Here is a 27,060-nt window from a genome sequence, read left to right as displayed (position 1 = left end):
AGCATCCTCAGAGGAGGGAAGTACCAGGCTACCAGTTGAGACCAGTGAGACTAATGAACAGTGAATGACAGGGACCAGGTGAGTGTGATGACACTGATGACCACAGAGACAGACAGACAGACCTGACATCTTCCTGGTTATACTGTAGTCAGTTGTCTTTCTGATGATATTTGGAACAAATCCATTCATTCTTTATCATGGTAGTTACTAGTTAGCTCGCTAACATGTTGTCCCCAACCTTCCTCTCTTAAAGTGCTCTACCATCCCACACCCTCCAAGAGAGGCGTGCCTCACAACTGTTTTACAGGATTGCCATATCAATGGTGCTGTGGCTCATTTATAAGTTCACGTAATGTCGTTTTTTAAATTAAAGGAGGTATGATCTGAAAATGTTTCTGTGTACAATCAGAACATTCCAGGAAGTTAAATGCAAATTATATACAAATACAAAAATATGTTGGGTTTTTTTCTTCAAAACTTTGAAGAAAAGATTTCACCATTTGTAGCATGTGAAAATGACTAAATGCTGCTCTTTTTTTCCAGTTTTATTTTTTCACATAGAATCATCAAATCCTTGGTTCTGTTTTTCTGTTGTAGTCCTCTCATTCTTTGGCTGACAAAAAAGCCAAATTCTGTCGTGCCATGCACCAACATTATTATCATTCCTGTGAAAACCATCTTTCATCTGTGCTGCCACAGCACAGAGATTTATATTTGCGACAGTGTTGTTGTTTCAGTGTTAGTCATCTTTCTCGTGGCCCTGGAATAAATTTGAGTTTGTTATTTTCATTTTTTTTCTTGTGTTTTCTCAAAGAGGATGTTGATGTGCAACAACCAAAAACACAGTTTAAGTCAAAGATGTGAAGATAAAAAAGGATAAATAAACCTGAATACAGAGGAAAAGAAAACTCAATGTTGCTTCACTTTTCTTCCATCCTTAAGACGGATGTGTCTCACTGACGTCTCCTGATCTCTGCTCACTCAGGCTGAATCATGTCAACGTTGTGGCACCCAGGGACGTTCCTGAAGGGATGCAGAAGCTGGTGGCCACAAATGACTTGCCACTGTTGGCTATGGAGTACTGCCAGGGAGGAGACCTGAGGAAGGTACTTCACCAGTTTAATCATATGATGCTTATGACAGTAACACTTTCTGAATCGTGAAGTCATCCTGACTTTATTCCAGTTATATGTGTGTGACTTTATAATGGAAAATATGACTGTAATGGCATTGGTAAACAAATTAGCGTTCCTCTGTTCTGGAGTATCTCCCAGTAACTCCTTCAGTGCCAAACACTGAGGTAAATTCTTATCCGTAACACAAGGGGGAGACAGTCAGTGAAGTGGTACGACTTTAGTCTGGCTTTGTATTAACATAAAAGTTATATTAAACTAACAAACTTTACTAGTAACCACAGATCCAGGTTATTCTGGTTAATTCTTCATTTCAGAATTGGCAGCTATTCTTCTTTTATTAGTCAATTGTTGCCGTGGTTACATACAATAAAGACACCCTGTGGTCTCCAGATGGTGTTCCTGCAGGTAATTGTTCAATGGGTTTTAACAATTTTTGAGGCAACAGCAAACTGTTTAAAGTAACTATCCATCCATTCATCCATCCATCTTCAACCGCTTATCCGGGGCCGGGTCGCGGGGGCAACAGTCTGAGCAGAAACACCCAGACTTCCCTCTCCTTCGACACTTCCTCCAGTTCTTCTGGGGGGACCCCAAGGCGCTCACAGGCCAGCCAAGCGACGTAGTCGCTCCAGCGTGTCCTTGGTCTTCCCCCAGGTCTCTTCCCAGAGGGACGGCACCCGAGCACCTCCCGAGGGAGGCGTCCGGGGGGCATGCGATGTAAATGCCCAAGCCACCTCAGCTGACTCCTCTCGATGTGGAGGAGCAGCGGCTCTACTTCGAGCTCCTCCCGCGTGACAGAGCTCCTCACCCTATCTCTAAGGGAGCGCTCTGCCACCCTGCGGAGAAAGCTCATTTCAGCCGCTTGAATCCTTGATCTCGTTCTTTCGGTCATGACCCACAACTCATGACCATAGGTGAGGGTAGGAACGTAGATTGACCGGTAAATTGAGAGCTTCGCTTTTCGGCTCAGCTCCTTCTTCACCACAACGGACCGATACAGCGACCGCATTACTGCGGCCGCAGCACCGATCCGCCTGTCAATCTCACGCTCGATTCTACCGTCACTCGTGAACAAGACCCCCAGATATTTGAACTCCTCCACCTGAGGCAGGACTTCATCCCCGACCCGAAGGGTGCATACCACCTTTTTCCGGTCGAGAACCATGGCCTCGGACTTAGAGGTGCTAATTTTCAGCTTTCATGCTTTACACTCTACTGCAAACCGCCCCAGTGCATGCTGCAGGTCCTGGTTTGAAGAAGCCAACAAGACCACATCATCTGCAAAAAGCAGAGATGAAATCCGGTGGCTCCCGAACTGGACCCCACCCGACACCTGGCTGCGCCTAGAAATTCTGTCCATGAAAATAATGAACAGAGCCGGTGACAAAGGGCAGCCCTGCCGTAGTCCCACATGCACCGGGAACAGGTCTGACTTACTGCCGGCAATGCGAACCAAGCTCCTACTCCGATCGTACAGGGACCAGACAGCCCTTAGAAGAGGGCCCCCAACCCCATACTCTCGGAGCACCCCCCACAGGATACCACGAGGGACACGATCGAAAGCCTTTTCCAAGTCCACAAAACACATGTGGACCGGTTGGGCAAACTTTAAAGTAACTAGTATTTGTTAAAGTACTGACAAACTCATGTGTCCATGTCCATTACGTTGTACTAAAGTACCACCTTTTTTTCCTGACTCCCTCCTTTTCCTCAGAATTAGTATTTACTGTAACATGGTCACAGCCGGATGACATACACTTCTCTCTCTCGTCAGTTAACCATGACCAACCTTCCTCATAAAACCGGGCCTTTTGCATCCACCTCTACGCCCAGTTTCGTTGTCCGAGCCAGCTGGCTAGTTAAGTTGTTGTCTTAAGCCTGTCTCTAAGTTAATGAAACTCAATTGCTCACAGTTTATTAGGAAGGAAAAACCCCTGCTGCCATTTTTTTTTTAATCCGAAACCAACTAAGTTTGCAGCCTGAGGCGCAAAGAAGGAGAAGAAAGAGGAGGAAAACGCCAACCATCACAAACCGCACTGTCATAAAAATTTCAAAGCTTCACAGATGGTCAAAAAGTAAGCAGTCAAGTTGAGGGCAGATGGAACGGTTACTGAGGTCGCAGAGCAGAAAACTGCACCGTTCTCTTTTGTCAGACCTGTCGTGTTTTTTTCCAGCACAGGAAAATGGTAGTAATTCTAGCTAATTCTCTTCTATACATGTGTTTGTCATAGGTTTTTTAACTTGAGATTTGCCATTTTGTCCCCAGTTAGACTTTGGATGAAGCACGGCTGGTGTTTTCTACATTAAGCTGTGCTCCCTTCGTGTCTTCCTATGTGGGATTCTCATATAAATACAAAATAAATTATGTTTCATGGAAGAATGGAAGCACAGAAAGTCCCGAAACATTAGACAAGACAAATTCATCACAATTATATTTTTTATAAGGCCTGTGATTGCATTTATGTTTTTTCCCATGTGAATATGGATATAATTGATAAATCAAAGGTGTGTGTGTGTATGTGGTTTTTTTGTGTGTGTGAACTCTGTCCAGTATCTGAACGTCTTGGAGAACTGCTGTGGAATGAGGGAGGGCTGTTTTTTGATTCTGTTACGTGACATCGGTGAGTATCTGGCTCGGTTTCCCTTTTCTAATTACCTGTGATCATTTTTACTCTAGTGTGTTTGTGTTTGTGTTTGTGTGGGGTGTGTGTCTGTGTGTGTGTGTGTGTGTGTGTGTGTGTTTATTTTATATTGGGAGGGAAGGGATTGATTGAGTGAGCTGGCAGCATGATTAGTTTCCTGTAGGAGGACAAGTATCATGATATCACCAGTGACCGTTATCCAACAACCTCTTAGTCACCACAGCGACTCAGAGGGAGTTACGTCAATAACTGGATACACACATACACATATTTGCTTATATTACTGTGTGTGTAACAGTGCATATAGAGTAAACAGGGATAGAGAATGACAACATAAAGCAGAGTCACATAATATACACACGCACACACATACAAAGTCAAATACACACACCTTTTTTTGTGTTTCGTAACCACTTCACATAGACATACCGCATTCCTTAGGCCCCAAACTGAACTATTAAACATCGTCTAAACACTGTCTAATCTTGGTCCGTACCCCAACTCTAATCTGACCCATATTGTAATCCTAACTACAATTGAAATCTTAAACCGTAAAATCCCCCCTCACCTTGTGGGACGTACGAAACTTGAAAACTGTCCCCACAACGACATTGTTTTCCACACTGTCCTCACAAGTATAGTGTCACAGGTATGCGCACACGCACACATGAAGTCATACTGCATTTAAGGTGCTTAAACATTAAAATCCCTGCTTCGCCGAACTCTGCTTGACAGCGCACACACTAGTCACAGATTGACGTCAAGGTTTCGGTAGATTAAAGACTTAAGAATGTGTTTTATGTATGGACTGTATTTGTTAGAGAAATAACAATAAACACTGGGGTTTCAGGCGCCATTATGTCGCTCTAAAGGAGATGAAGTGTCAGTTCTGGCCCAGGTCCATGACTTTCAATGCTGTGGATCCAAACACTAATGGACAACAACAACACAAGGCCTCTCCCATCTATGTCACTTCCGTCTATAACACATCTGGTTACACTTCCAACGTCCAACTAAACACATCAGTGCTCATCATGGTCTTTTCTTAATGTTGATGTACTGTAACCAGTAGCAACCGCCATGTACTGCAGTAATCTCCTGACAGATCCAGTAATGTTGAAACAATTTTGAATAATTTAAATAACTGAACACAAAAGCACTTTCTACTGCCACAAGATTGTTTACCAGTATTAATACCATGTCAAGCAGCTTTTAAAATGGTACCTTGTCCAGTAACTTATATATTTATCAATATTTAACAGTAGGGTTGTTAAAAAAGTGATAAGGGTTCTTGTCTCAAATAGTGGGGTGGGCCCCCCTGGGGGGGCACGGTGAGGTACCCGGGGGGCGTGAGGGGCTTCCAATGGAATATGACACGCATATGGACATCGGTGTACCGCTGCTGTAATGCTTGAATGATAACAAGCCTCCAGTCACTAGGTGGCAGCAACTCATACAGTGGTTTGTACAGATAAAAATGTACACGTTATCAGGTTCTCAACAGTATTTCAATTCTTTGGGGTGTGGGTCAGAGGGGGGAGGCGAGAAAACAGTTATGTCCCCAAGAGGTGGGCATGACAGAAAATAATTGAGAACCACTGTCTTAAAGCAAGGTGAGCACAAGTTTAATTATAATAATATAAATACAATAATATACAATAATATAAAAACATTCATGTCTAATTCATGAAATCTACCAGTATTATAAGTACATAGTAGCACATAGGATAGGGCTATAAAGTTTTACTCTCTCAGGATCTTTTTTAACTTGCTTGCTAACAGCAAAATAACACAATGGCACTCTCCTCCTAAATTAAAGATCAGGTATTTGCTTTTACTTCACTCCAGGTTACTGTAGGTTAAACAACAAAAATTAGTCAACACTGCAGTACTGTGGCTTTAAACCAGTGTTTGCCAAACTTTTTTTTTGTGGACCCATATTTTAAAAGTCACAAACCTTTGCGACCCATGTCAATAGACATTATTGGTAAACTCCTGGGAAACATGATGTGAGACGACCCAAAACAAATCTCTTGCAGCCCACCTCAGGGTCACGACCCAGTCTTTGGAAAACAATGCTTTAGATTAATTTTATTTGGTCATAAAATAATAATAATTTGTGTCTCAGATTTCAGATCCCTGATCTGACTATACACATACAATTGAACGTTTGTTTAATGATTAGTTTCGTCAGTTATTTTAAGTAAACAGTTAATACATCTTAAATAGTAATTTTTAATAGTTTTACTACCTGGACAGTTTTGTTCATTGATTTGTTTCTGCACTTTTTATTAAACAAGTTTCTCTCGTTTTCTCGTCATTTCCACCTCAGCTTCAGCTCTCACCTACCTCCACAAGAAGAGGATCATCCACAGGGATTTGAAGCCGGAAAACATTGTCATCCAGCAGGGAGAGAAGAGAGTGAGTTGAGTTAATTCCCTGTGAACCATCTGCTCATGGCAAATACACCCAGACCAGAACAAAGTGGCCATAAAAAGGCTTTCTGCTTCTTTGTGGTTTTTGTGGACTCAGCGCTGAAGCTTCATCTCCCTCTCATCCACACATTAACACTGTTTAAATTGAAGACAACTTTGCTGCAGCAAAAACTTTAATGTGGAAAAACTGAAGCTCTTCCACCTTTCTTTGTAGTTGAAGGGAACCCTCGGTGCACTGTTGCCCTGTGCTCAGGTTCCTCTGTGAGCCTCCATTGTTTATGTAACTGATAATATCACCCTGCAGTCTGAAACAGGACTCGGTGCAACAAAAAAAAACTTACGTAACTGAGGACAGACATATTAAAGAGTTCACCTCTTCATACATAGTGGTGTGTTTATAGAAATCAAGTAAAAACAAACTTACGTGATTTACAGTACATGGAAACCTGATGTGTTTTCATAGCAGGTAAATTCATCATTTAAATATTTAAAACATAAGTGGAAAGTTCAAAGTGGAGTTGATTTTTGCTTTAGAGCAAAAAAAACTCAGTCTCAAATGAGCTGAGAGGCCTCTGCTGCCACCATCAGTTCACTGGAGGGCCACAATAAGGTACAATGTTTAGTACAAAAAAACCCTAGATATTCTAGAGCAGCGGTTCTCAAACTGTGGTATGCTTACCACAGGTGGTATGAAAGCGCTCTCTAGTGGTACAAGGGTAAAATTCATATTATCACATTTCCATTTTCAATTCAATAAATCTGAAACATACCATGTACAATGAATACAACATTTAAACATAAACATCTTTCTAAACATTTCTAAACATCTCTCCTGTGGTGGAAGCTAATAGTGAAGGTCTATGCTGCTGTATTCTAATGTTGGTCGTCATGGTGGTACTCAGAGAGATCAAGGTTTTCTCAGATGGTACAGAGTAGAAACAGTTGGAGAACCACTGGCATTGAGGTACTTCTACTGTGTTTACACAGTAAAATGAAACTAGAAAAAAAAAACTATTGATACAGTACCTAAGCTAGATGTGAGGGCCGGGGTCCACAGCCCTAAAGTTGTCCATGAACCTGGAGTTTAAGACCCTGGCTTGAGAGAATTCTGCTTCTTTCCAGTCTATTTTTAACAGCAAATATATCACTTATTTATATATGTGTCTCTCTTTCTGGCCTGACTCCAGTTAATCCACAAGATCATCGATCTAGGCTACGTGAAAGAGCTGGACCAGAGCAGCCTCTGCACGTCATTTGTGGGAACGCTGCAGTACATAGTGAGTGATTCAAACACAGCGGTTTGATACACGTTCTCAACCGTATTTGAGAAAAAATGTAGATCTCTAACGTTTGTCCTCCTGTGCTGCAGGCTCCGGAGCTGATTGAGAGGCAGCGTTACACGGTCACTGTAGACTACTGGAGCTTTGGCACGCTGGTCTTTGAATGCATCATTGGATTTCGCCCCTTTTTACCAACCTGGCAGCTTGTACCCTGGTAGGGTCACATGGAAAAATTCCACCCTAATCTCCAGGGAGGAAGTGAAGTAATGTTTTCCAAGAAAACCTGGAGATATTAGAAATAATTGTTAGACCTACAGCATGCAAAAGACGTTTTTTTTTACATAGTGAGAGCAAAAGCAGGGTAAAGAATGGCAGGAAGTGCCACACCTTCTGTCTCACTTTTCTGAAAAAAATATATGTGAGAAATGGCCCCAGAGACTGGGGTCACATGAACACAAGCATGTTTTACTAGTAAAGAAACACGAACCCAGCCTTTCACACAATGAAAAATAAAAAAAAGTTTCTTCTAGGTATTCTGATCGTAATTCCATAATGTGGCAGAAGAATTTTATTTTATTACAAATAAATACAAAGCAAAGCATTTTTTTTTTTTTTTTTTTTTTTTACAGTTACAGGATTTTGATTGTAAACACTGATTATGTAGCTTCTCTTCCCTTGTACTCCAGCAAGGGGGTGCCGTAAATGCTATATTATATTAATATTTGTATATTATATATAGGTCAGGGCAAGTTCACATTGTTAGTTCACATAGGGGGTGTTGATAAATTGGTTCATCACATCACATCCTCACATGCCTCAGTAAAAAAAAAAAAAGAGTTAAAGTCCCAGTCCTGACAAAAATGTATGGTCAAAGTATCAGATAATTTAATACATTTTTTAGACTTAAAAAACCCCATAAAAACAAACTTGTGTTTAATGTTTCTAAGGTGTGGCCCCAAAAACTGTGAATCAAAAAAACTACAGGCAGTGGGCAGAGATAAAAACAGCAGCATATGTTTAAGTGGTCCACATATGCAGTCCACTTATGCAGTCCGCTTAAGAGATTATTGTGTTATGATTCTACTCGTTCTTTTTGACAGTCTGTGTAAACCTCCTAAATAAATGTTTGATCTCCGTCCATCTAAGGCACAACAAAGTGAAGCTGAAGCAGGACGACGATATCGTTGTCTACGAGGATCTCACAGGAGAGGTCCGCTTCTCCAAACATCTACCGCAGCCCAACCAACTCAACAGGTGGCCTTAGCTGTGATCGACACCCTCATACCTACACAGATGTTGCTTCTAGACTCTTGTTTTCTCATAATTTTTTTTTCTCTTGTGTGCCAGTCTGCTGTTGGAGAAAATGGAGAAGTGGCTGCAGCTGATGTTAAAGTGGTCTCCTCAGGAGAGAGGCAAAGACCGTGACGGCAGCCCCGGCGAATGCTTCACCAAGTTGGATGACATTCTGAAGATGAAGGTGATGTGATGTGTTGATTCATTCCTTATCTCTGTTATCCCTCGTTGCATAAATTACCTCACAAACCGGAACCAGATATCCCAGTACCATTTGATCTGTGCTGCCCCCCCCCTCTGCCTCCGGCCCACATCTGATGCTACAAGATATACTGTAATGCATCTGTCTGTGCAGTGTGTCCAACAGACACATTTTTGTGAGACTGTAGAGCAGTGTTTCCATTAGGGAATTTTGGTGGCAAGCCCGCCCAGGCCCTCGACTCCCCACACCCATATGATACATCACTATTATGCTTACTTGTTTGTGAAGATAGAAAGGGCATCATAGATGATAATTTGACAGTAATGTAGTGACAAGAGCAACTTATTTCATGCAAATAAGTACAAATTGAAAAAGCTAGAGAAGCCAGATTGAGATGGTTTGGACATGTGCAGAGGAGGGACAGTGGATACATTGGTAGAAGAATGTTAGAGATGGAGCTACCAGGTAGGAGAAAGAGAGGAAGACCAAAGAGGAGATATATGGATGCAGTGAGGGAGGACATGCAGATAGTTGGAGTCAGAGTAGAAGATACAGAGAACAGGGAGAGATGGAAATCTGTCACGATGAGCCATCGACATGGCAGGAAGCAGGCAGGACCCAAATGCCGGACTGGTGGAGGTAGAACAGAGCTGAGTACAGCAACAGACTTGCCCAGGAACAGACGAGGAACAGCTACAACAAAATGCTCGACACAATGCTGGCATGGACACTACAGTGTACACAATGATTCCCACAAGGCCAGAGTGAGGGAGAGAGGTATATATGCAGGGAGCACCAGGTGACACAAGTGAGGCTAATTGCAGACACACAGGTGAGTGTGATAACACAGATTACCCCACACAGCAGACGGCAGCAACAGGAAACAGACAGACCTGACAGAAATCAATGATTCGCTGTGGCAACCCCTAAAAAAGCCAAAAGGAAAAGTTTATTAGAAAATATTCACAAGTATAATGAAATATATATATATAATTGGAAATATTGTGATGTCCCTGTTACACTGAGACATGATTTTTATAAACATTGCACAACATTATGACTGTCCAAACTTTTAGGGACCGTCATCCTGTCACAGTTCATTTGTTTTTGTTTGCCACAGACTGAAGATTGAAGAGTAAGTTGCTGAGTATCCCAAAAAGCATTGACATTACAAAGTCAAAGTAAATTTGTGACGTAGAGCACATGTGTCAAACTTAGGCCCGGGGTCCAAATCCGGCCCGCAGTGTAATTATATTTGGCCCACGAGATTATATCAAATATTACAGGTGTGTGTCTTATTTCAAATTACATTTCTCATGTATTTACAATATTGAGCTTTGGTTGTTCCAGATTTAATGTTTACGCAAAACTAAAATTTGTTTCCATATGAAAAAATTCCACATAACAGATCTGGAGAGAAGAGAAAACATGCACAATTTCTGTCAATTTTTCAATAAATGCTAAGTTTGGCGCGCAACTTCGTCCCAGTTTTTAATTTTGGTCCACATTTCTCCTCCTGACACATTATCTCACACTATTTATATTTGTTTTGTTTCTTATCTCGCCTGTTACTTCAGCTGGTTCACGTCCTAAACATGATGTCCACAAAGGTCCTGACCTACTCTGTCTCCAATGAGGAAACTGTGGCTGACCTGCAGCTGAGAATAGAGAAAGACACCAGCATTCCCGCAGCCAATCAGGAGCTGCTGCTGGAAGCGGGACTAGTCCTGGAGCCTCAGGGACTGGCCACACAGTGTGCCGTGGATTACGCAGTAATGTCCAACATAAACAGCACACACACACACAATGGCTTCAGAAAATATCAAACAAACCTCGGAACTAAAGGCCCAGTCATAATGTTATGATCTTGTATCTGTAGGAAATAGATGGGAGACGGACAGACTTGCCGCTGGTCTTCCTGTTTGATCGCTCCTCCTGCAGTTATGAGCCCCAGTTTGCGCCGCGCAACCTCCCAGAAAATATCCGTTTTGTCCGTAAGTTTGTTCCCAGAAAATGCTTATCGACAGTTCTTAGTACTGTCTCCTGAAAACCCCAGTATAAGACGCTGCTGTAGTTGTTTTTTTTTTCTTTGTTTGCATGGTACTAGTAGGTTGTGTAAGTCGATGTATTTATTTTTCTGTACTTGTTATCCAACCAGGATGTCGCCTTTAATTAAAAGGCATTTGTTTAAGGAAACCTGGCCAAGATAGCAGACTATTACAGGATGATGAAATTGATTAAAACGGATTGCATTTAACAAAAAACCCGTATTTGTACATGTACAACTGTACTGTACAGTTATGTACCTTATACCAGTGTTTCCCAACCTTTTTTCATATATATATACGGTAGTCCCTCATTTAAAGGGGTAGATAGGTTCCAAGTCCTGCCGTGAGAACTAAATTTCCGAGAAGTAGTGACACAATATTTATGCGCAGTAAAATGATGATGAGGAAGGTGATGATGACTTTTACTGCGCAGCCGATGATTGATTTTCCATCTCTTCAGAGGGTGGTGCCGTTTCTTGCAGCACCTCTTCCACAGTTTTCCAAAGGTGTATCCGTAGTATTAGCAGGAACTGGCTCTTTTTTGCGAGGCTGAAAAAACATTGTGATCGGCAGTTGCTTCCGCTGCTTCTTTTTCCAGTCGAAGAGTAGCTTGTAGGCAGTCGTCGTCAATTTTGTTGCAAAATTGGACGGATCCAACCATATCGTCGTCCCATTCCTGTGACAGCTCTTGCAGATCCCAATCCGGGATACAGTATATTTTATATATACAGTTTCAAAAACCCGCCACGTGAATCCGTGAAAGATGAACCGCGTATTAGCGAGGTACTACTGTATATCCTCAGGAAAAACACCATACAAAAATCTCACAAAAAGTATATGTAATGAAATATAATAATATTCTACTTTAAATTGTACTCCTGTTTAGTTGAAGAAAACGCTGATATACTGACAGGAATTGAAGAAAGACACTCATAAAGATCTTCAACAGCTCTGATTAGGTTGTTTTAGTTTTAATAACCATCTGCTGCCACCTAGCGGGAGAGGATTTAGTTGCTCTGCTTGTCACGCATTGACGAACAAAGAAAAAAAAAAGTTTTGGGACCAAGTAAATGAAATTGGATAATTTTCCGCGGCACACCTAACGATCTTGCACGGCACAGTGGTTGGGAATCGCTGCCTTATACAATGAATATGAAAGTTTTCTGGGCTTTTTATCAGATGTTTTGTGCGAAATGTTTTCATTCCACCTGAACTGTGATTTTTTTTTCTGTCCCTCTGTCTCCGTCTGTTTTATAGAAACTGATCCTAAACACGTCCTGCCTTACAGCCCTCTGAGGAGGACGTGCGGCCAGGCGTGGCACACGATCCGCTCCTTGAAGGAAGACTGGCAAAGACTGCAGCAGGGGCAGAAAGCCGCCATGTAGGACTTTCTTCTACACCAGCACCCCACCCCCCCACCCTCCTTGTCCTATCGATAAGACCCAAAAACTTTTTCTTGCTTTCTTTTTAGCATGAGTCTGCTGAGACACAACTCTTCACTGTCCCGCCAGAAGATCGAGATGGTGTCCATGTACCAGAGGCTCATGGCCAAACTGGACTTCTTCACCACCAGTCTTCACATAGACATGGACAAATACCAGGAGCAGACATCAACGGGCATCGGTAATAATGTCAAAACTTTGTTTTGACTGTCGAGAATATTAGCTATTTTCTTTATAATTTGTGCATTAATGTATTCTATGTTTGACTAATGACAGTTTTCATAAATGTTCAGCATCAGAGAAACTCCTGAGTGTTTGGAGAGAGATGAAACAAACTGCCATCAGCTGCGGTCAGGTAGTAGTGCGTTTTTTCACATTCTGAGGAAGCTAGTCATATCCTGTTACAACGGGTGCATGCTTACCTGTCTACCAGTCATCGCAGGGCCACTTATAGAATCAAACAGTCATTCGCACTCACATACATACGGATAAAAAAAAAATCATGTGTTTTTCTTCAATTTCTGTGAGTATATCAACATTGTGTTCAACTAAACAGGAGTAAGTTGTGAGTGAATTTAAACTAGAAGATCATGATATTTTATCACATATTATTTGTCACATTTTTGTGACATGTGTGTCATGGCTTAAGTGGAAGTCTGTGGCCAGGGCTTGTAAATAGGCCTGGCTTAAGTTTATGAAAACTTGTGGTCAAGGCTGAAGTTTTCAGTTTTCAAGAAATGCATTGATAAATGCTTCTCTGTTTATGAATAATGTATGAGAATATTTTATGAAGCGAAAGACAAAAAACAACGTGTGTGTGTTTTTGTGTGTGTGTGTGTGCTGTGTTCAGGCCAACGTGAGTGAACTGGAGGAAGAGATGATGCAGCTGCAGCCTGACATAGTGGATGTCCAGAGGCAGCCATGGAGGAGTGGAGAGGCTCTGGACACGCTGTAAGTCAGAGAGAAAAAAAAAAATAAAAACTGCCCTGAGACATTAGATCGTGCTCATGTCTTTTCTTTTGGCCCTCAGAGAAGGGAAGGCCATGGAGCTGTTCCGCAAACTCAGAGAGAAGCCCAAAGGTTAGAATGTTTCACTCTTTATTTCACAGTAATTATCCTGTGAAAATAAACCTTCTTTTTTGAGCTTTTCCCTCTCCTTCTTCCTCTGCTCAGACCAGAGATGTTCAGGAGACGGTCAGGAGGTGGTGCGGCTGGTGGTTCAGGCTGTGCAGTTTTACGAGAAAAAGCTGCGGGATTTCTACACACACCTCAGGTGTTCACACACACTGCTCCAAACATGAGAATCATCACTGAACACTCTGCAGGTGAAAACATCCATCACTGCGCTGTTTAAGCATTGTATATTTTGTGTGTCTGACAGTAAAACGGCTGTGTGTCGTCAGCGTGTGATGGAGCTGCTGCCGCGGGTGGAGGGTGTGGTCCAGAAGATGGCGGAGAGCGAACAGGTTCTGATGAGTCTGCAGGAGAAACGTCAGAGGGAGCTGTGGAACCTGCTCAAAGTGGCCTGTGTGAGGACATGTGACCTTCCTGCTGTGCATTCAATTACAATGTTGTATTTTAGAAATGTAAACACAAAAATGACATTAAATTTGGTTTCCCTTCGGTTTAAAAAAACACACACACAGAAGTGAACAACCATGTCAACTTTGTCCTAAAATACTTCAGATGTCCAAAAGCTAAAGTCAATCCTATGGTGTTGAACTCACTTCCAATACTTTTTACCCTGTTTCCTCTTGTACAGAGTAAAGTTCGCAGCCCAGTGAGTGGAAGTCCTGACGGACTACGAACCCCTTCTTCTGTACCCACTCTTCTGACCCCCAGACAAAGTTTACAGCAGCTGTAAGTGAAACCAATACACACCTGTGCACTCATGTTGTACCACACTCTTAGGCCACTCCCAAACGCAGGTACAATACCACTGCTGGCCAGCAGGGGCTGAATGTAAAAGATATCCCTGCTGTGAGCATTTGGTGGTAATCCCAAATCCTCGTTTGTAGCACATACTACTTCAGTTTTTTTTCTCCAATACTGGAGTAGTATTAAGGCCACCAGGCAGAAAAAATTTAATCTACAACGTTCAACAAATGTTTCATCCACAAAGTTTTGGCATCGAAAATTGCAGCTGGTGGACAGTAGGAGGCAGCAGGTGTTCAATTTAATTTCATCCGTTTATCCGTTACCGGGTCACGGGGGCAGCAGTCTCTATGACCGCCACCCAAATCACACTGCACCGTACCAACCCCTCCTGAATCTTCCTGCGGGTGGTGAGTCCACTGGAAGGTACCAACCTCCCTAACTGGGATTCGATCTTACCCAGGAGGTGAACCCTGGGGTTCTACACCAATGACAGAGACATTGCCTCTGGGCCAAACGCCACAATTTAAAAGGTTATTTTTCCATTTTAAACCAGGTCCAGTTCATATATGGTTCTCGCACTCTCTGTCTGTTTTATAGACATCAGTAGTCCAGTAAAAACTTCAGCCACTGACGGACATTTCTGCCACACTGTAAACCAAACTGTCTCACTGCTGTGCTGTTCCCAACGATGGAAAACTTTGAGACAATACAACGCCAGGGACTGTACACGTTTTATAGTCTCTGTATGTGTGTAGTATCTGTGTGTATGTCGTTAAACTTCTTCTGGTTTTTTTGTTTATCTGGTTCATCAGTGACTTCTGTATTTGTTTTATATTTTGTAATTTGTCAGTACTAGTTTAGTACTACTTACTAAGAGAAGCAGTAAAGACGAGTGTGTCACAGTATTCCACAGTATTGGAAGTAAACCATTACTGTTTAGCAGCTGCTCCTTCAATAATAACAATAATAAATTTTATTTAGAGAATTATTTAGAACAGAAAGAGTCATGAAACTTGTTTAAATCAGAGAGTGCAGTTTGGTCATAGAGGTTTGAACAGATGGGTTTTGAGAGTGAATTAGGGACTGACGTTCTTCTGCTTTAAATTACTTTTTAAATACTTTGTCTCTGTGTGTGCAGCGATGAGTCACTGGTGGAGCAGAGCAGGACGTTTGAGAGTCGACTCCAGAGTTTACTTCACGACACCATCCAGGAATCGGAAGATAATATGGAGGCGAGTCCATGACACATCACACCAAAGACGACACCTGTTCTTGCAGCTCATTTCGTAATAATTGTTATTCACTGACCCTGAAGTTGATTCTCATTGTTTTTGCTCCAGATGTTAAGGGAGTGGACGTGGCTGCACGGAAGCCAGAGCTTCTCCAGTGACCTCTCCTGAACCGCCGCTCACTGCCAGGTTCACGTGTGATGATACTGTACTGCCTCCCTGTGGTCGAGGTGTCCCACTGCATGCAGATGAACTCTGCTTCTACACAGTAATGGGTTTTAGCGGTACGTTTTTTTTTTTGCCCAAATTCCTTGAGATTTGAGCAAAGATGATGTCAGCTCCTCCCCTGATAGTCTATACATCAGAGCCAAGGTCCCAAACTGTTGACCCTCGTGCTGTGAGGTAACCGTGCAAATCCCTATGACACCTGGCTGCCATTATTGCTTGAAAATCCATATATATATATATTTTCTTTCTTTCTGTAGAAGGTCAAACATATCCTAAAACATTTATTCCGTGCAATTTACTTTGAGAGAACTTTAAAAAGTTTTTAAAAATGTTGTCAAAACATTAACCTGTGCTCAGCGATATTCCCAAAAAGGTTTTTTATATAGTGTGATAGTTCATCATAAATTATATTTTACAAACCATTAAAACCATGTGAAACTGTAAGAAATTAACTAAATAATAATAACCCGTTACAACAGAACCTTTATTTCAGTTTAAGTAGAGGTGATATTTTTTAATTGTAAAAATCATGTTGAAAATCTATTTACCTGCTTGAATATTGACATGCATCGTTGTGAAACTGTGAAAACACATTTTTAAATCAGCTGCATATTTGACTTGACATGCATTATGATGCAGGAGCACAGTGTTTGGGATGTTACATTATCATGTATGTGATATTATGATTTTTTTTTTTCTGACATGCGCTAGAAGATTCTTTATTTTTGTTTCTTGAATCCTAAAATAAAGAGTGAATTGTAAATGCCACATTTTTTACATTCTTTAATTCAGCAGTTGAATAAAATGAGACTTAAAACAAAGCACAGCACAGACACCTGCAGTGGTGGGGGTTGTCAAAGGCAAAGTCAAAGAGGTGACACTCAAACCCTGAGCCTCTTTTTGTTTTTTTTCATCAGGACTTCAAAGAGTAGAAGTTTTGCTGTGAATTTGTGTTACTGAGGTCAAGGGTCAAGTCTGATAGCGCCCTCTGGGTGTGATTTCTGCCTTATGTTCTACAGCTTTCATTTCAGTCACTGACATCAATGGGACAACAAAGTCAAACACTTTCTTTTTGCTTGAAAAGCATGCAACAAGTCCACGTTACACTAAAACAAGAATCTCTGATAAAAGACCAGAAATGACCAGAGCACACAGTCAAAGCCAGAAGGTCCACTGGTTCCTGTTAGGAAAAACCTACAGGTCACATCCAGAGAACAGTGGTATATGATTTCTGCATATATGTATAAATGTGATGGAAAATGTTTTTTCGAGAAACAACGTAAAATTATAAATTATTTTAAAAAATTACAGTACTGGAGGTTCTTAGAGGCTGCTCGTGTTTCAGGATTAAGGCCAAAGAAGTATATGTGTGTATATTTGCGTGTGTGTGTGTGATAGTATGTGTTTTGAATGGAGCACATTTTGGTTGTCACATTCAGCCCTATATTTTTCTCGTATGTCGGTCTCCTCTCTTCGTCTCCTCCTGAGGAGTCTTTACGCCTCCAGCTCGAAACCCATTCCCAGTTTGTGTCCACCACCGTTCACGTTCTTCCCATCGACCAGAGCTGAGAGGGTGAGCTTCACTCCTGCAGTACAAGAGTCAGATTGATTGATTGATTGATTGATTGATTGATGCTCAAACTGTTGAGGATAACAGGACAGAACTGAAGCAGACTGAACTCACCTGGCCTCAGAGTCTGTGTGTATCCCAGACCAACCAGGCAGGAGTTGTTGACTTTGGCCTGGCAGAAGAATCAGAAGATGACATTTTAACATTTAATATTTACAGGTTGTTTTTTTGGACAATCAAAATGACTAGAGTTTAGAAGGTAAACCTAGAAAGCAAACTAGTTATTCTAAATGAAAAACAATGAGCCAGAACATAATTAGCTAATAATTGGCTCCAGTTTATACTGGAATTATCAGTCCAGCGTAAGTGAAAACTGATACAATGTGCCTTAAAGTCACTAATAAATGGCTAAACATGACTTCATATGGCTGAAAATAGTCAGCTAAAAAGTGAAAGTTTTATCAAGATGTGGATTAAGCCCACGCTGATTGATGGTCATGATTTTTATATTCCTTCAGTGTTTGACTCAAGTCTTTTGTTACCGTTTCTTCTGTGGCGACCACAAACAAGAAAAATCACAAAAATAGACTGTATATAAAACATGGAGTGATGTGGACACTGACCATTCAGATCCAATGGTTCTCTGTTAGTGGATCAGAAGACTGTGTTGCCAATGGTACTATTTAGTACACCAGGCTTTACTAGTTATGATTAATTAAATCATGATTCCATTTAGAGGAAACAAGATGATAAAGTGGAACATGTACTTTGTCTCCTCACTTTATCTGAACTGTATGTGATTTGTTGTTAGGAGGCTAACAAGAAAAAATAATAAGTATTACAGTTTGGGTGAAAAATATTAACACTTCTGAGGTCGCTCTGTTTGAGAGCATCTCAGTGCTGTGTAATAAATATATCTATATATGACTTTCGAGAACGATACAACTGTTGGTTCTGATCAGTTCTTACAGACAGGGAGGAGTCCTTATCCAGCTGGTACTTGGCCCCAATTCCAAAGCGTGTGTTGTTGCTGCCAGCGATCCAGGCCAGGTGCACTGCTGTCTCCAAGTTGCTGTTGACCTTTTGGTAAATAGAGCCTCCAAACTCTGTGCTGTCATTGCTACAACACAAGAAAAATAAAATAAAATAAAAAGAGAGACTTTAGCAATCTGAGGAAACACTTCCTTTCTATTGTTAGTGCTTCTTCCACTGTTTCACTTCCATTTCCTGTGACTCACACATTGGTATGAAGCTGAAAGTCTGCAGCCTTGTATCCCAGGGCGAAGTTGTTCTGCGTCAGTTTGGATTTGGCGGTGTCAAAGGCCAACTGGTAGCCCGCCAACCAGCCCTCGTAGCCCAGCACGGCCGTGGCACTGACAGTGGGACCGGCCATGTCGAAGTCCAGGTCACAGCCCATGTTGATGTAGTCACGTTTGTAGGCGGTCTTCAGTTTGGCACTCTTCTTACTACAGAGTTACAACAAAAACAAATAGTCAGTTCTACAGCAGAGTCATCAGTGAATCGACTGATTGGTGTAAAACATTATTAAGAGACGACAGCCGAGCACTCACCCAGTGTTAGGCACACAGGAAGTGTCCAGAGCTAGCTTCAGGCCTTTAGCCAACTTCATAGAGACAGAGACACAGGCTGTGAGCTTCGGTCTGTCATCTTAATCTGCCCGTTAGAACAATGTCAATATTTCCAGTCTGTGTAAATTCACCTGGTCCTCCATGGTGATTTCTGTGGTCAGGGTGTTGTCCGTGTTCCATTTCTGATTAAAGCTGAGGCCCAAGTCGCTCAACTTGTACTTGGTTTCGAGGTGACCACCTGACCTCCCCGTGTCTGTGTTGCTGGAACCCGAGGTGGTGAACTCCTGCAGGTCACATGATAGAGTGGAGTGAAAAAAAGATACATTTTTAAATTGGAGGCAGAGTGTGAGAAGCACCAATTTGGGTGCAGGAGGACGGGGGAGATGGGGAGGTTAAGGATAAGCATTGTTTCTCTACTGCTCTCCTGCCCTACCACCAGTCTCTGGACTGAACAACTGCTGGGGGTTTTTGTAACAAGAAATAACTTAAGAAGGAAGAACTGAAAATAGAGGCAGGACAGTGAGGGAGGGGCAGGACAGTGATCACATTTGAGGACTGAAGCTGTGCAGTGGCAGTGTGTGGTGACACTGTCACTTTAAGAACCCTCAGCTGCACAGACACACACTCAGCGGTCAGCCTGCACACATGTAAACAGTGACACTGTGTTACCCTGCAGTGCATCTGTTTGACTATGACACGCACACACACACACACACACACACACAGATACACACTCACCCTTACCATCTGACAGGAGCATCCAGAGAAGGAGCAGAAAAGAAAGAACACAGGGAGGTTTAGGAAGAAAAGGAAGAAGAAGATATTGTTTATTATTGTTGAAGTTCTATCCTGTTTATGTTTAACTGATGTTTCATCAGTTTGTTGGTTCGATCTCTATGGGAAATGGGAAATAAAAAATAATTTTAAAGATTTTCCTTTATGCATAATTGGTTGTTCGGAACAGCAATTTCAATTAAATATATCGTATAGCAAACAAACACAGTGATATTTAAGAAGTGAAATGAAGTTTAGAGGATTTACAGAAAGTGTGCAATAATTACTTAAACAAAAAAAGTAGGCAGGTGTATAAATGTGGGCACACTTCTTGTTTTATTGATTTGAATATCTTTAAGACTAATTACTGGAACACAAAATTTGTTTGGTAAGCTAATTGACCCTTGACCTACATACACAGGTGAAGCCAATCATGAGAAAGGGTATTTAAGGTGGCCAGTTGCAAGTTGTTCTCCCCTTTGCGAGCCTGTCAGTTTCCACTGTGAGGAACATAGTGAGGAAATGGAAGACCACAGGCACAGTTCTAGTTAAGGCCCGTAGTGGCAGGCCAAGAACAATCTCAGATAAGCAGAGGTGAAGGATGGTGAGAACAGTCAAACTCAACCCACAGACCAGCTCCAAAGACCTACAACATGATCTTGCTGCAGATGGTGTCACTGTGCATCGTTCAACTATTCAGCGCACTTTACACAAGGACATGCTGTATGGGAGAGTAATGCGGCAGAAGCCTTTTCTGTGCCCATGCCACAAAAAGAGTGGCTTGAGGTATGCTAAAGCACATCTGGACAAGGCAGCTTCATTTTGGAATAAGGTGCTGCGGACTGATGAAACTAAAACTGAGTTACTTAGACATAACAAAGGGCGGTATGCATGGTGGAAGAAGAACACAGTATTCCAAGACAAACACTTGCTACACACAGTTAAATTTGGTGGTGGTTCCATCATGTTGTGGGGCTGTGTGGCCAGTGCAGGTACTGGCAGTCTTGTTAAAGTTGAAGGTCGCATGGATTCCAGTCAGTATCAGCAAGTTCTTGCGAACTATGTTCAAGAATCAGTGACAAAGTTGAAGTTGCGCCGGGGCTGGATACTTCAACAAGACAACGACCTTAAACAACGCTCCAATTCTACCAAAGCATTTATGCAGAGGAACAAGTACAACGTTCTGGAATGGCCATCTCAGTCCCCAGACCTGAATATCATTGAAAATCTGTGGTCTGTTTTAAAGTGGGCTGTCCATGCTCGGAAACCATCAAACCTGACTGAACTGGAGATGTTTTGTGAAGAAGAATGGTCAAAAATACCTTCAACCAGAATCCAGACCCTCATTGGAAGCTATAGGAAGCGTTTAGAGGCTGTTATTTCTGCAAAAGAAGGATCTACTAAATATTGATGTAATTTCTCTGTTGGGGTGCCCAAATTTATGCACCTGCCTACTTTTGTTTAAGTAATTATTGCACACTTTCTGTAAATCCTTCAACTTCATTTCACTTCTTAAATATCACTGTGTTTGTTTGCAATATGATATATGTAATTGAAATTGCTGTTCCAAACAACCAATGATAAAAAACCATAAAGGAAAATCTTGAAAATGATCAGGGGTGCCCAAACTTTTTCATACCACTGTAAATATATATGGGTCGACAGTACAGTATGGTCAGTATGATAAATATACTATGGTGTCACATCTCAACAAAGATTTCTCAGTTCAGACCTGCCTGTCATATATAAAGTACAGTATGTCCATATACTGTAGTTTAAACATGAACACCATCACTGCTGTGATGCAAAAGTTTTTTTTGTCAAACAATTTCTTTTCTATTGATTGATAGGTCAGTGTGGTAACATAAATGTGCTCGTTAGGGTTTCACCATGGAAACAGAATCCTGACGACATACAGCATTCTCATTTTTCCCTTCATTTGGAACAAAGGAGTTTTTTTAGACTGAGAACGTGTCAGAGAGAAAACTAATTGACCTTTGCTGCTACTCCAGTCACAAAAAACCCACACAAAAGAGACACTGAATGACAAGTGAGTCTGTTAGAGACAGAGAAATCATACTTACAACACCACTCTGGGATTTGGTCTTTACGTCCAGTTTGAGAACCCCATACCCTGGAGGTGCAGGACATTAGTGAAATTAAAGAGAGAAGAGGAAATAATTTACATCCTTGTACTGAACAACATGGCTGTGAAACTGCTGCTTAAAAAACAGCACTCAAACTAATTACAGCCTGAGCCTGCAGCAGCTCAGCTGAGTAAGTTAAATGTGTCTTCAGTTTACCGAAGCCTTTGTTGAAAATGTCTTTGGCTGATTTTCCCAGGTCGGCGAATGAAGGAGGAACAGTCATGGTGCCTGAGGAAACAAATGATACAAACCATTTAGTACGCCACAGATTGAATACTAACCCATGGTCAGAAGGACTCTCAATTTACTGAGCTCCATCAAATTTGGATGCGTACAGGTACACTGTTAATCCACAACATCAAACTGCTGCACCTCCAAAGAGCCAAAGTCATGGACCTAACAGTTGGTTTGTTGAAGTCTCCTCTTTTACACTTGACAGGCTTTAAAAACGCTACGTTACCTCATGTGCTACACACTGCATATATGTGAAAACCATGTGAGGTATATTAACTGAGGGATACGTGCAGTATACCTCAGCTAATTGTAGTACATTGTTTCCCAAAGACTGGGTCGCAACCCTCAGGTGGGTCGCAAGAGTGTTGTTGTTTTTTTTTAGGGTCATCTCACATCATGTTTCCCAGGAGTTTACGAATAATGTCCATTGACTTGGGTCGCAAAGGTCTGTGACAAATGTTTGAGAAACACTGCTTTAGTGTACTGTATGTACTGTCAATGTGGCTCAGAACAGAGAAAGTCTGTCTGTTTGACCAGTGGCCTTTTAAGGCTTTAGAGCTTCAATGTAAAACCAACTGATTGCCTGGCAACAGTCCATTAGCAGCAGCAGCAACACCAGCAGCAGCAGCAGCAAAAAAAATGGGACTTTTTTTGTGTTAAATAATGTGGAAAGAAAAAGAAGTTTGCATAAGCAACAAAGTTGACAGGCAGCATCAGGTCTGGTTAGTCAGCTACTACCAGTACTGTAGTACTGCACTACACCGTCCTGCTCCAGACAGTCATCACAAGGGTCCCATCACAGATCTGATAAGGAAAGCGTTTTGGAAGAGTTGGCATAGCCCGCAGATTTTAACTTGAAATGGTGCTTTCAGGGACCCTAGTGATGTATTCGACATGCTGTACCCACGGCCCACTCACCCTGACATTTAGGAGCCTGGTGGCAACATTTCCCACAGGGTTCTTTGTTCTTGACCTGCATGTCCTTTCCTGTCTCTGCCATGTGTCTTCAGATCAGGGAAGCACAAGGACAAGGACGGATACTTTTGACACTTTAAACACTCACATTTCTAATCAAACCCACAACCTTTCTGGTGTAAGACAGGTGCATTACCTACTGATCTACAACCACCCATATGCATGAGTTCAAAGAACAGAACAAACAGAACAAAGAATGTTTGTACATTGTGTAGAGTTGATTTGGACAGGATTGGGCTGCATGATGAAACTAAAGTAATGGTGGTCTAAAACAATGACCCCCGTCCCCCTGCTTTTGTAACACAAGATACAAAATGCAACTCACCTTACAATGTCCCGCCCCTTCTGCATGATATCTTAAGGCTGGAAGGGTAAAGTCCAACATACGGCAGCCTCACTACAGATGTATTTTTCTAAATGTACTATATAATATTTATATTAATTAGATCATGTCATCAGATTTGAAATAATAATTTTGTATTAGTACTAGTATACAGCATTTATTTATTATTTAAGTTCACGATCTAACTTCCTGATTCAAATGGCATCCTATTATTTATGAGGTAATACAGAAGTAAAGACAGAGGGTGGCAGTGTTTCAGACATGGTTGGATTTTTTCATAGCAGCCTACATGCCAATGTGACACTGGGCAAATAACTTGCGCCACTTTACTCCCAGCTACTGTACTGGACCTGTGTCAACAGAAATGATGGACGTGTGTGGTCGGAGAAGTAAACATATTACGTGTGGAATGTGAATCTGTAAAATACACCAATCAGAGGACATCAAAGACTGAATGAAATTTCAGTCTTTGATTTCCTGGAAATCTGACATGGTCCCTATGGTCATCATTTAAGCCCTTCTGACCCAGGTGGTTTTACTGACCACAGGCCTCGTCCCCTGGCTGCCTGTCTCCTTCATCAGGTGACAAATAAATACTCCATTTCTACCTCACCTCCTCACACTCATACCAGCAGTTCCCTTCTCGCCTTCATCCCTTAGTCTCCACACACCACTCTATATTTAGAACAGGTGAACCTGACACTACGACACATGTGACTAGGGTTTCAACAACATGTGGCCTCATGTCAGGTCTAACCTGTTAAAACCATTGAATGTGGAAAACAGAGGAGTATCAGTCTGATTTGGTGCCTACACTACTGACTCATGCCTCTCTGCTCTTAACACTTCCCTAAGCTGCAGCCACATGACTGAGCTGAAGCGGCTGAGCCCAGAGGTCAGAAAGGTCATAAACAATAACAAAAATACGACCATGGAACCACTGCTGGGGTAAGAAGCAGCACGCCGTTCACTGGTATCACCGAGCCACAGTAGGTATGAGGGTATGTTATTACAATTGTATTATCAGAGATAAATAACTTATTATAAAATACTTATAAGTAGATAAAATACTTATAAGTATTACATTAGTTATATAAATAATTATAAAAAATATATAATATATATATATACATATAATGTCATATTTTTAATTCATTCAATTTATATGAAATATACATACATAATTTCTCAATTTGTAAAAATATGCTAGATGTTTGATTTAATAAACAAGAGTATAATAAAAATAATCTATATTAATACTTTTTTTTAAATAAAAAGTCTTGTGAAGTCAAGTATGTTCGTTTGCGGCTCAAAATGAAATGATCATAATTAAAATATGTGAGAGATGGGATATCGACAACTGTAATAAATAGATTGCGTTTAATTAAAACCCCCAAAATACCATGTTTAATCACTAGTTAAGATAGTGTAGACACTTATTACAATCTACTTACTAACGAGCGGTCCGAATGACAGACAGACAGTAAGACAGTAAGACAACACTGGCGAAACCATCTGCGAACATGAAACCAGTACGTGAGGCAGACCTGAACAACCTGAGGCATGTGTGAGTGCGAGATAAGTTGAAGCGCACTTCGCCGGGACAATTTATAGCTTGGATGTGAAGTGCATGATTGGTGACGAGTGTGTGTTCGAGACTAAGTCTATGATGAGTTGGTTTTATTTCCTCTTTCTATCTTTCCACTGTTAACCTTGAGGTTTAAAACATAATAAAAACAACAGGTGGAGGGTTCCACAGTCAGTCTAAGCACGTCCTGTTATTACTCAGCTGATCGTCGACCTTGCACTCTCAACAAACGCGGAGATAATGTGATTTATGGCATCTGCTAGCTCCGTTCAACTGCTGTAGAAATTTGAAAGTCCAATGTTTGCCAGGAGACCAACACTGTTGCAACCAACTAGATGCTGCTAAATGAAGTGATAGCACACATTTTCATCATTAGAAAAATCAGTAAATTATTATCAGTATCTTGAAAATACCACACAACAGCTTAACGTTGTAGTGATTTAATTCAAAGTACTACAAAATGTCAGTGGTTACACGTGGGTAATAGGAGTTAGAGTTTTGACAAACTGTTTGATAAACTTTGTAGGTCAGATTGTACGTAGTCCAAAGGACAGGTGTCACATTAAAATGCTAGCTGGAATCACTAGTATTTTCCAACCTTATGATGTAATGACCTAATCTAGCCAAACCGGTCGATGCTACCTGGAGGTTACAAGGTAGGTTATCTACCTTACTACTTCTACGGCAGACTTTCAGACTATGTTTTTTGCCTTCTAAAATGCTCAAAAGTAGTATGCAACATGAACAGGGTCCAAACATGACTTTTATAACTGTCAACATGTTACACCTGGTGTCTAATAATGTGCAATGTTATTTGGGTCAACATTTCGTTATATTTTCTGTTTTACTCTGAAAAGGATTTTATGTTTACCTAATTGATGTATTATTTGAAAAAATAGTAGCCTCAATACCTAACAATAACAACCTACAACCTAATAATGTAAAGCTGGGTAGTACTGAGGGAAACAGACTTTCTGTACAAACAAGTGTTTTGTAACTTTATTTTATGATTACTGGGTTAAACATACACACATTGTGATGTCTCATCAAGAACCGGTTCATATTGCAAAGCATTTGTAATGACATGAAAGGGTAAAAATACCCACATGTGAAGACAGCACCAAGTACTTTTGATGATATTCAAATAAATAAATTCCCTGCTGTTGTTGACTTTTAACAACTGTTAAGTGGGCAAAATTCTATTTTTCGAACTTTAAAGTGTGTTTCATCCGTATTAATTTATTTATTTATTTTGTGCACTAGAACATTGTGTGACTTACTCACTTATGTAACTAATGTGTTTTGTTTTAGGGTTCATCAGCAAGCAATATTTTAAGCAAAAGAAAAAAGGTAAAATAATCTTGGTTTTTCTAAACAATAAAAATGTTACATTAAACTATTTAAAACCGTAATTGCTAAGAGCTCAGGTGTTTGAAAGTTTTCAGATTTACTGGAGGGTTAGGGTTCAAGGTACTATAGGTACAAGGTACTATAGAGAGCCATTATCTTATAGTAAACCAAATACTAAACAAGTTGGTTGATTTAACTATTAGTTCGATTTAGCCATTAAACAATTTTAATCAGTAACTGTGACTGGATTTTGGGTAGTCGTAAGAGGTTTGTCTAATCTCTTGTAAAATTTTCATATAACGACCGTTTAACTAGCATTAGCAAAGATGAATAGTTTACGGTTATAGCTTAATATCAACATCTGGTATGAACAGGTTTTAACTGGCACTGAAGACCTTACTTTTACTCCCTGCACATATGCCCCTGCTGTCCCCACCCGCCTGTTTATGTGTGACTCAGACCTGACAGTGAGACACTTTCAACGACAGGCATGTTCAACATACTGGCGCACACATTTAGAAAACGTAATTATAAACAACTGGTGACTTATTCCCTACCTTAATCTACGGTGCAGGAGTTGAAGACAGCGGTGGTCACAGCAGTGGGACACTTCGAAGGAGTAAGCGGAGACTTGATGCGCATGCGCAGTGTGCACAGCAATGCAGCGGGCGGGGCGT

At 41.1% G+C, this 27,060-nt stretch overlaps 2 protein-coding genes across 5 annotated transcripts in view; one reads left to right on the top strand and one right to left on the bottom strand.

Moving 5' to 3' along the window:
• Positions 1 to 16,581, top strand: part of ikbkb (inhibitor of nuclear factor kappa B kinase subunit beta) — a 21,560-nt gene extending 4,979 nt beyond the window's left edge. The window contains exons 3-21 of one of the 2 annotated variants that reach the window (XM_025053082.1): positions 986 to 1,106; positions 3,688 to 3,757; positions 6,111 to 6,199; positions 7,401 to 7,490; positions 7,583 to 7,707; positions 8,640 to 8,747; positions 8,841 to 8,970; positions 10,566 to 10,760; positions 10,868 to 10,982; positions 12,294 to 12,417; positions 12,508 to 12,659; positions 12,772 to 12,833; positions 13,329 to 13,429; positions 13,509 to 13,558; positions 13,652 to 13,751; positions 13,860 to 14,007; positions 14,241 to 14,338; positions 15,495 to 15,588; positions 15,697 to 16,581. In XM_025053082.1, the coding sequence (XP_024908850.1) occupies positions 986 to 1,106; positions 3,688 to 3,757; positions 6,111 to 6,199; positions 7,401 to 7,490; positions 7,583 to 7,707; positions 8,640 to 8,747; positions 8,841 to 8,970; positions 10,566 to 10,760; positions 10,868 to 10,982; positions 12,294 to 12,417; positions 12,508 to 12,659; positions 12,772 to 12,833; positions 13,329 to 13,429; positions 13,509 to 13,558; positions 13,652 to 13,751; positions 13,860 to 14,007; positions 14,241 to 14,338; positions 15,495 to 15,588; positions 15,697 to 15,756 (2,032 nt within the window). In that variant the 3' untranslated portion in view covers positions 15,757 to 16,581. The remainder of the gene's footprint in view (positions 1 to 985; positions 1,107 to 3,687; positions 3,758 to 6,110; positions 6,200 to 7,400; positions 7,491 to 7,582; positions 7,708 to 8,639; positions 8,748 to 8,840; positions 8,971 to 10,565; positions 10,761 to 10,867; positions 10,983 to 12,293; positions 12,418 to 12,507; positions 12,660 to 12,771; positions 12,834 to 13,328; positions 13,430 to 13,508; positions 13,559 to 13,651; positions 13,752 to 13,859; positions 14,008 to 14,240; positions 14,339 to 15,494; positions 15,589 to 15,696) is intronic. The other variant, XM_008336133.3, reaches the window with a different exon arrangement.
• On the bottom strand, positions 16,582 to 27,060 carry vdac3 (voltage-dependent anion channel 3). Of its 3 annotated transcripts, XM_025053083.1 has the most exons (10): positions 26,941 to 27,030; positions 23,046 to 23,131; positions 22,050 to 22,121; positions 21,831 to 21,880; positions 19,104 to 19,256; positions 18,955 to 19,007; positions 18,622 to 18,849; positions 18,353 to 18,503; positions 17,498 to 17,555; positions 16,582 to 17,399 (listed from the first exon to the last, which is right to left on the bottom strand). In XM_025053083.1, the coding sequence occupies exons 2-10, from the start codon at positions 23,125 to 23,127 to the stop codon at positions 17,308 to 17,310; spliced, it is 939 nt and encodes a 312-aa protein (XP_024908851.1). In that variant the 5' UTR covers positions 23,128 to 23,131; positions 26,941 to 27,030; the 3' UTR covers positions 16,582 to 17,307. The 3 variants fall into 3 exon arrangements, with proteins under 3 accessions (XP_024908851.1, XP_008334362.1, XP_024908853.1); XM_008336140.3 differs by lacking the exon at positions 23,046 to 23,131 and having other exon boundaries at positions 26,941 to 27,060; XM_025053085.1 differs by lacking the exons at positions 21,831 to 21,880; positions 22,050 to 22,121; positions 23,046 to 23,131; positions 26,941 to 27,030 and adding an exon at positions 19,717 to 19,734.

The sequence above is a fragment of the Cynoglossus semilaevis genome, chromosome Z (assembly GCF_000523025.1).
Source record: "Cynoglossus semilaevis isolate Cse_v1.0 chromosome Z, Cse_v1.0, whole genome shotgun sequence".
Lineage (NCBI taxonomy): Eukaryota > Metazoa > Chordata > Actinopteri > Pleuronectiformes > Cynoglossidae > Cynoglossus > Cynoglossus semilaevis.
The sequence above is the reverse complement of the archived record's forward strand: the minus strand, read 5'-3'. Positions and strand labels throughout refer to the sequence as shown.

What these genes read in the sequence shown, in the direction of transcription:
- vdac3 (XM_025053083.1), bottom strand. Translation starts at nt 23,127, where the DNA reads ATGGCAGAGACAGGAAAGGACATGCAGGTCAAGAACAAAGAACCCTGT. An exon ending in CCAGGCTCCTAAATGTCAGG is followed by an intron (nt 22,122 to 23,045) that starts GTGAGTGGGCCG and finishes TTGTTTCCTCAG; the next exon opens with GCACCATGACTGTTCCTCCT. An exon ending in CATTTTCAACAAAGGCTTCG is followed by an intron (nt 21,881 to 22,049) that starts GTAAACTGAAGA and finishes CTGCACCTCCAG; the next exon opens with GGTATGGGGTTCTCAAACTG.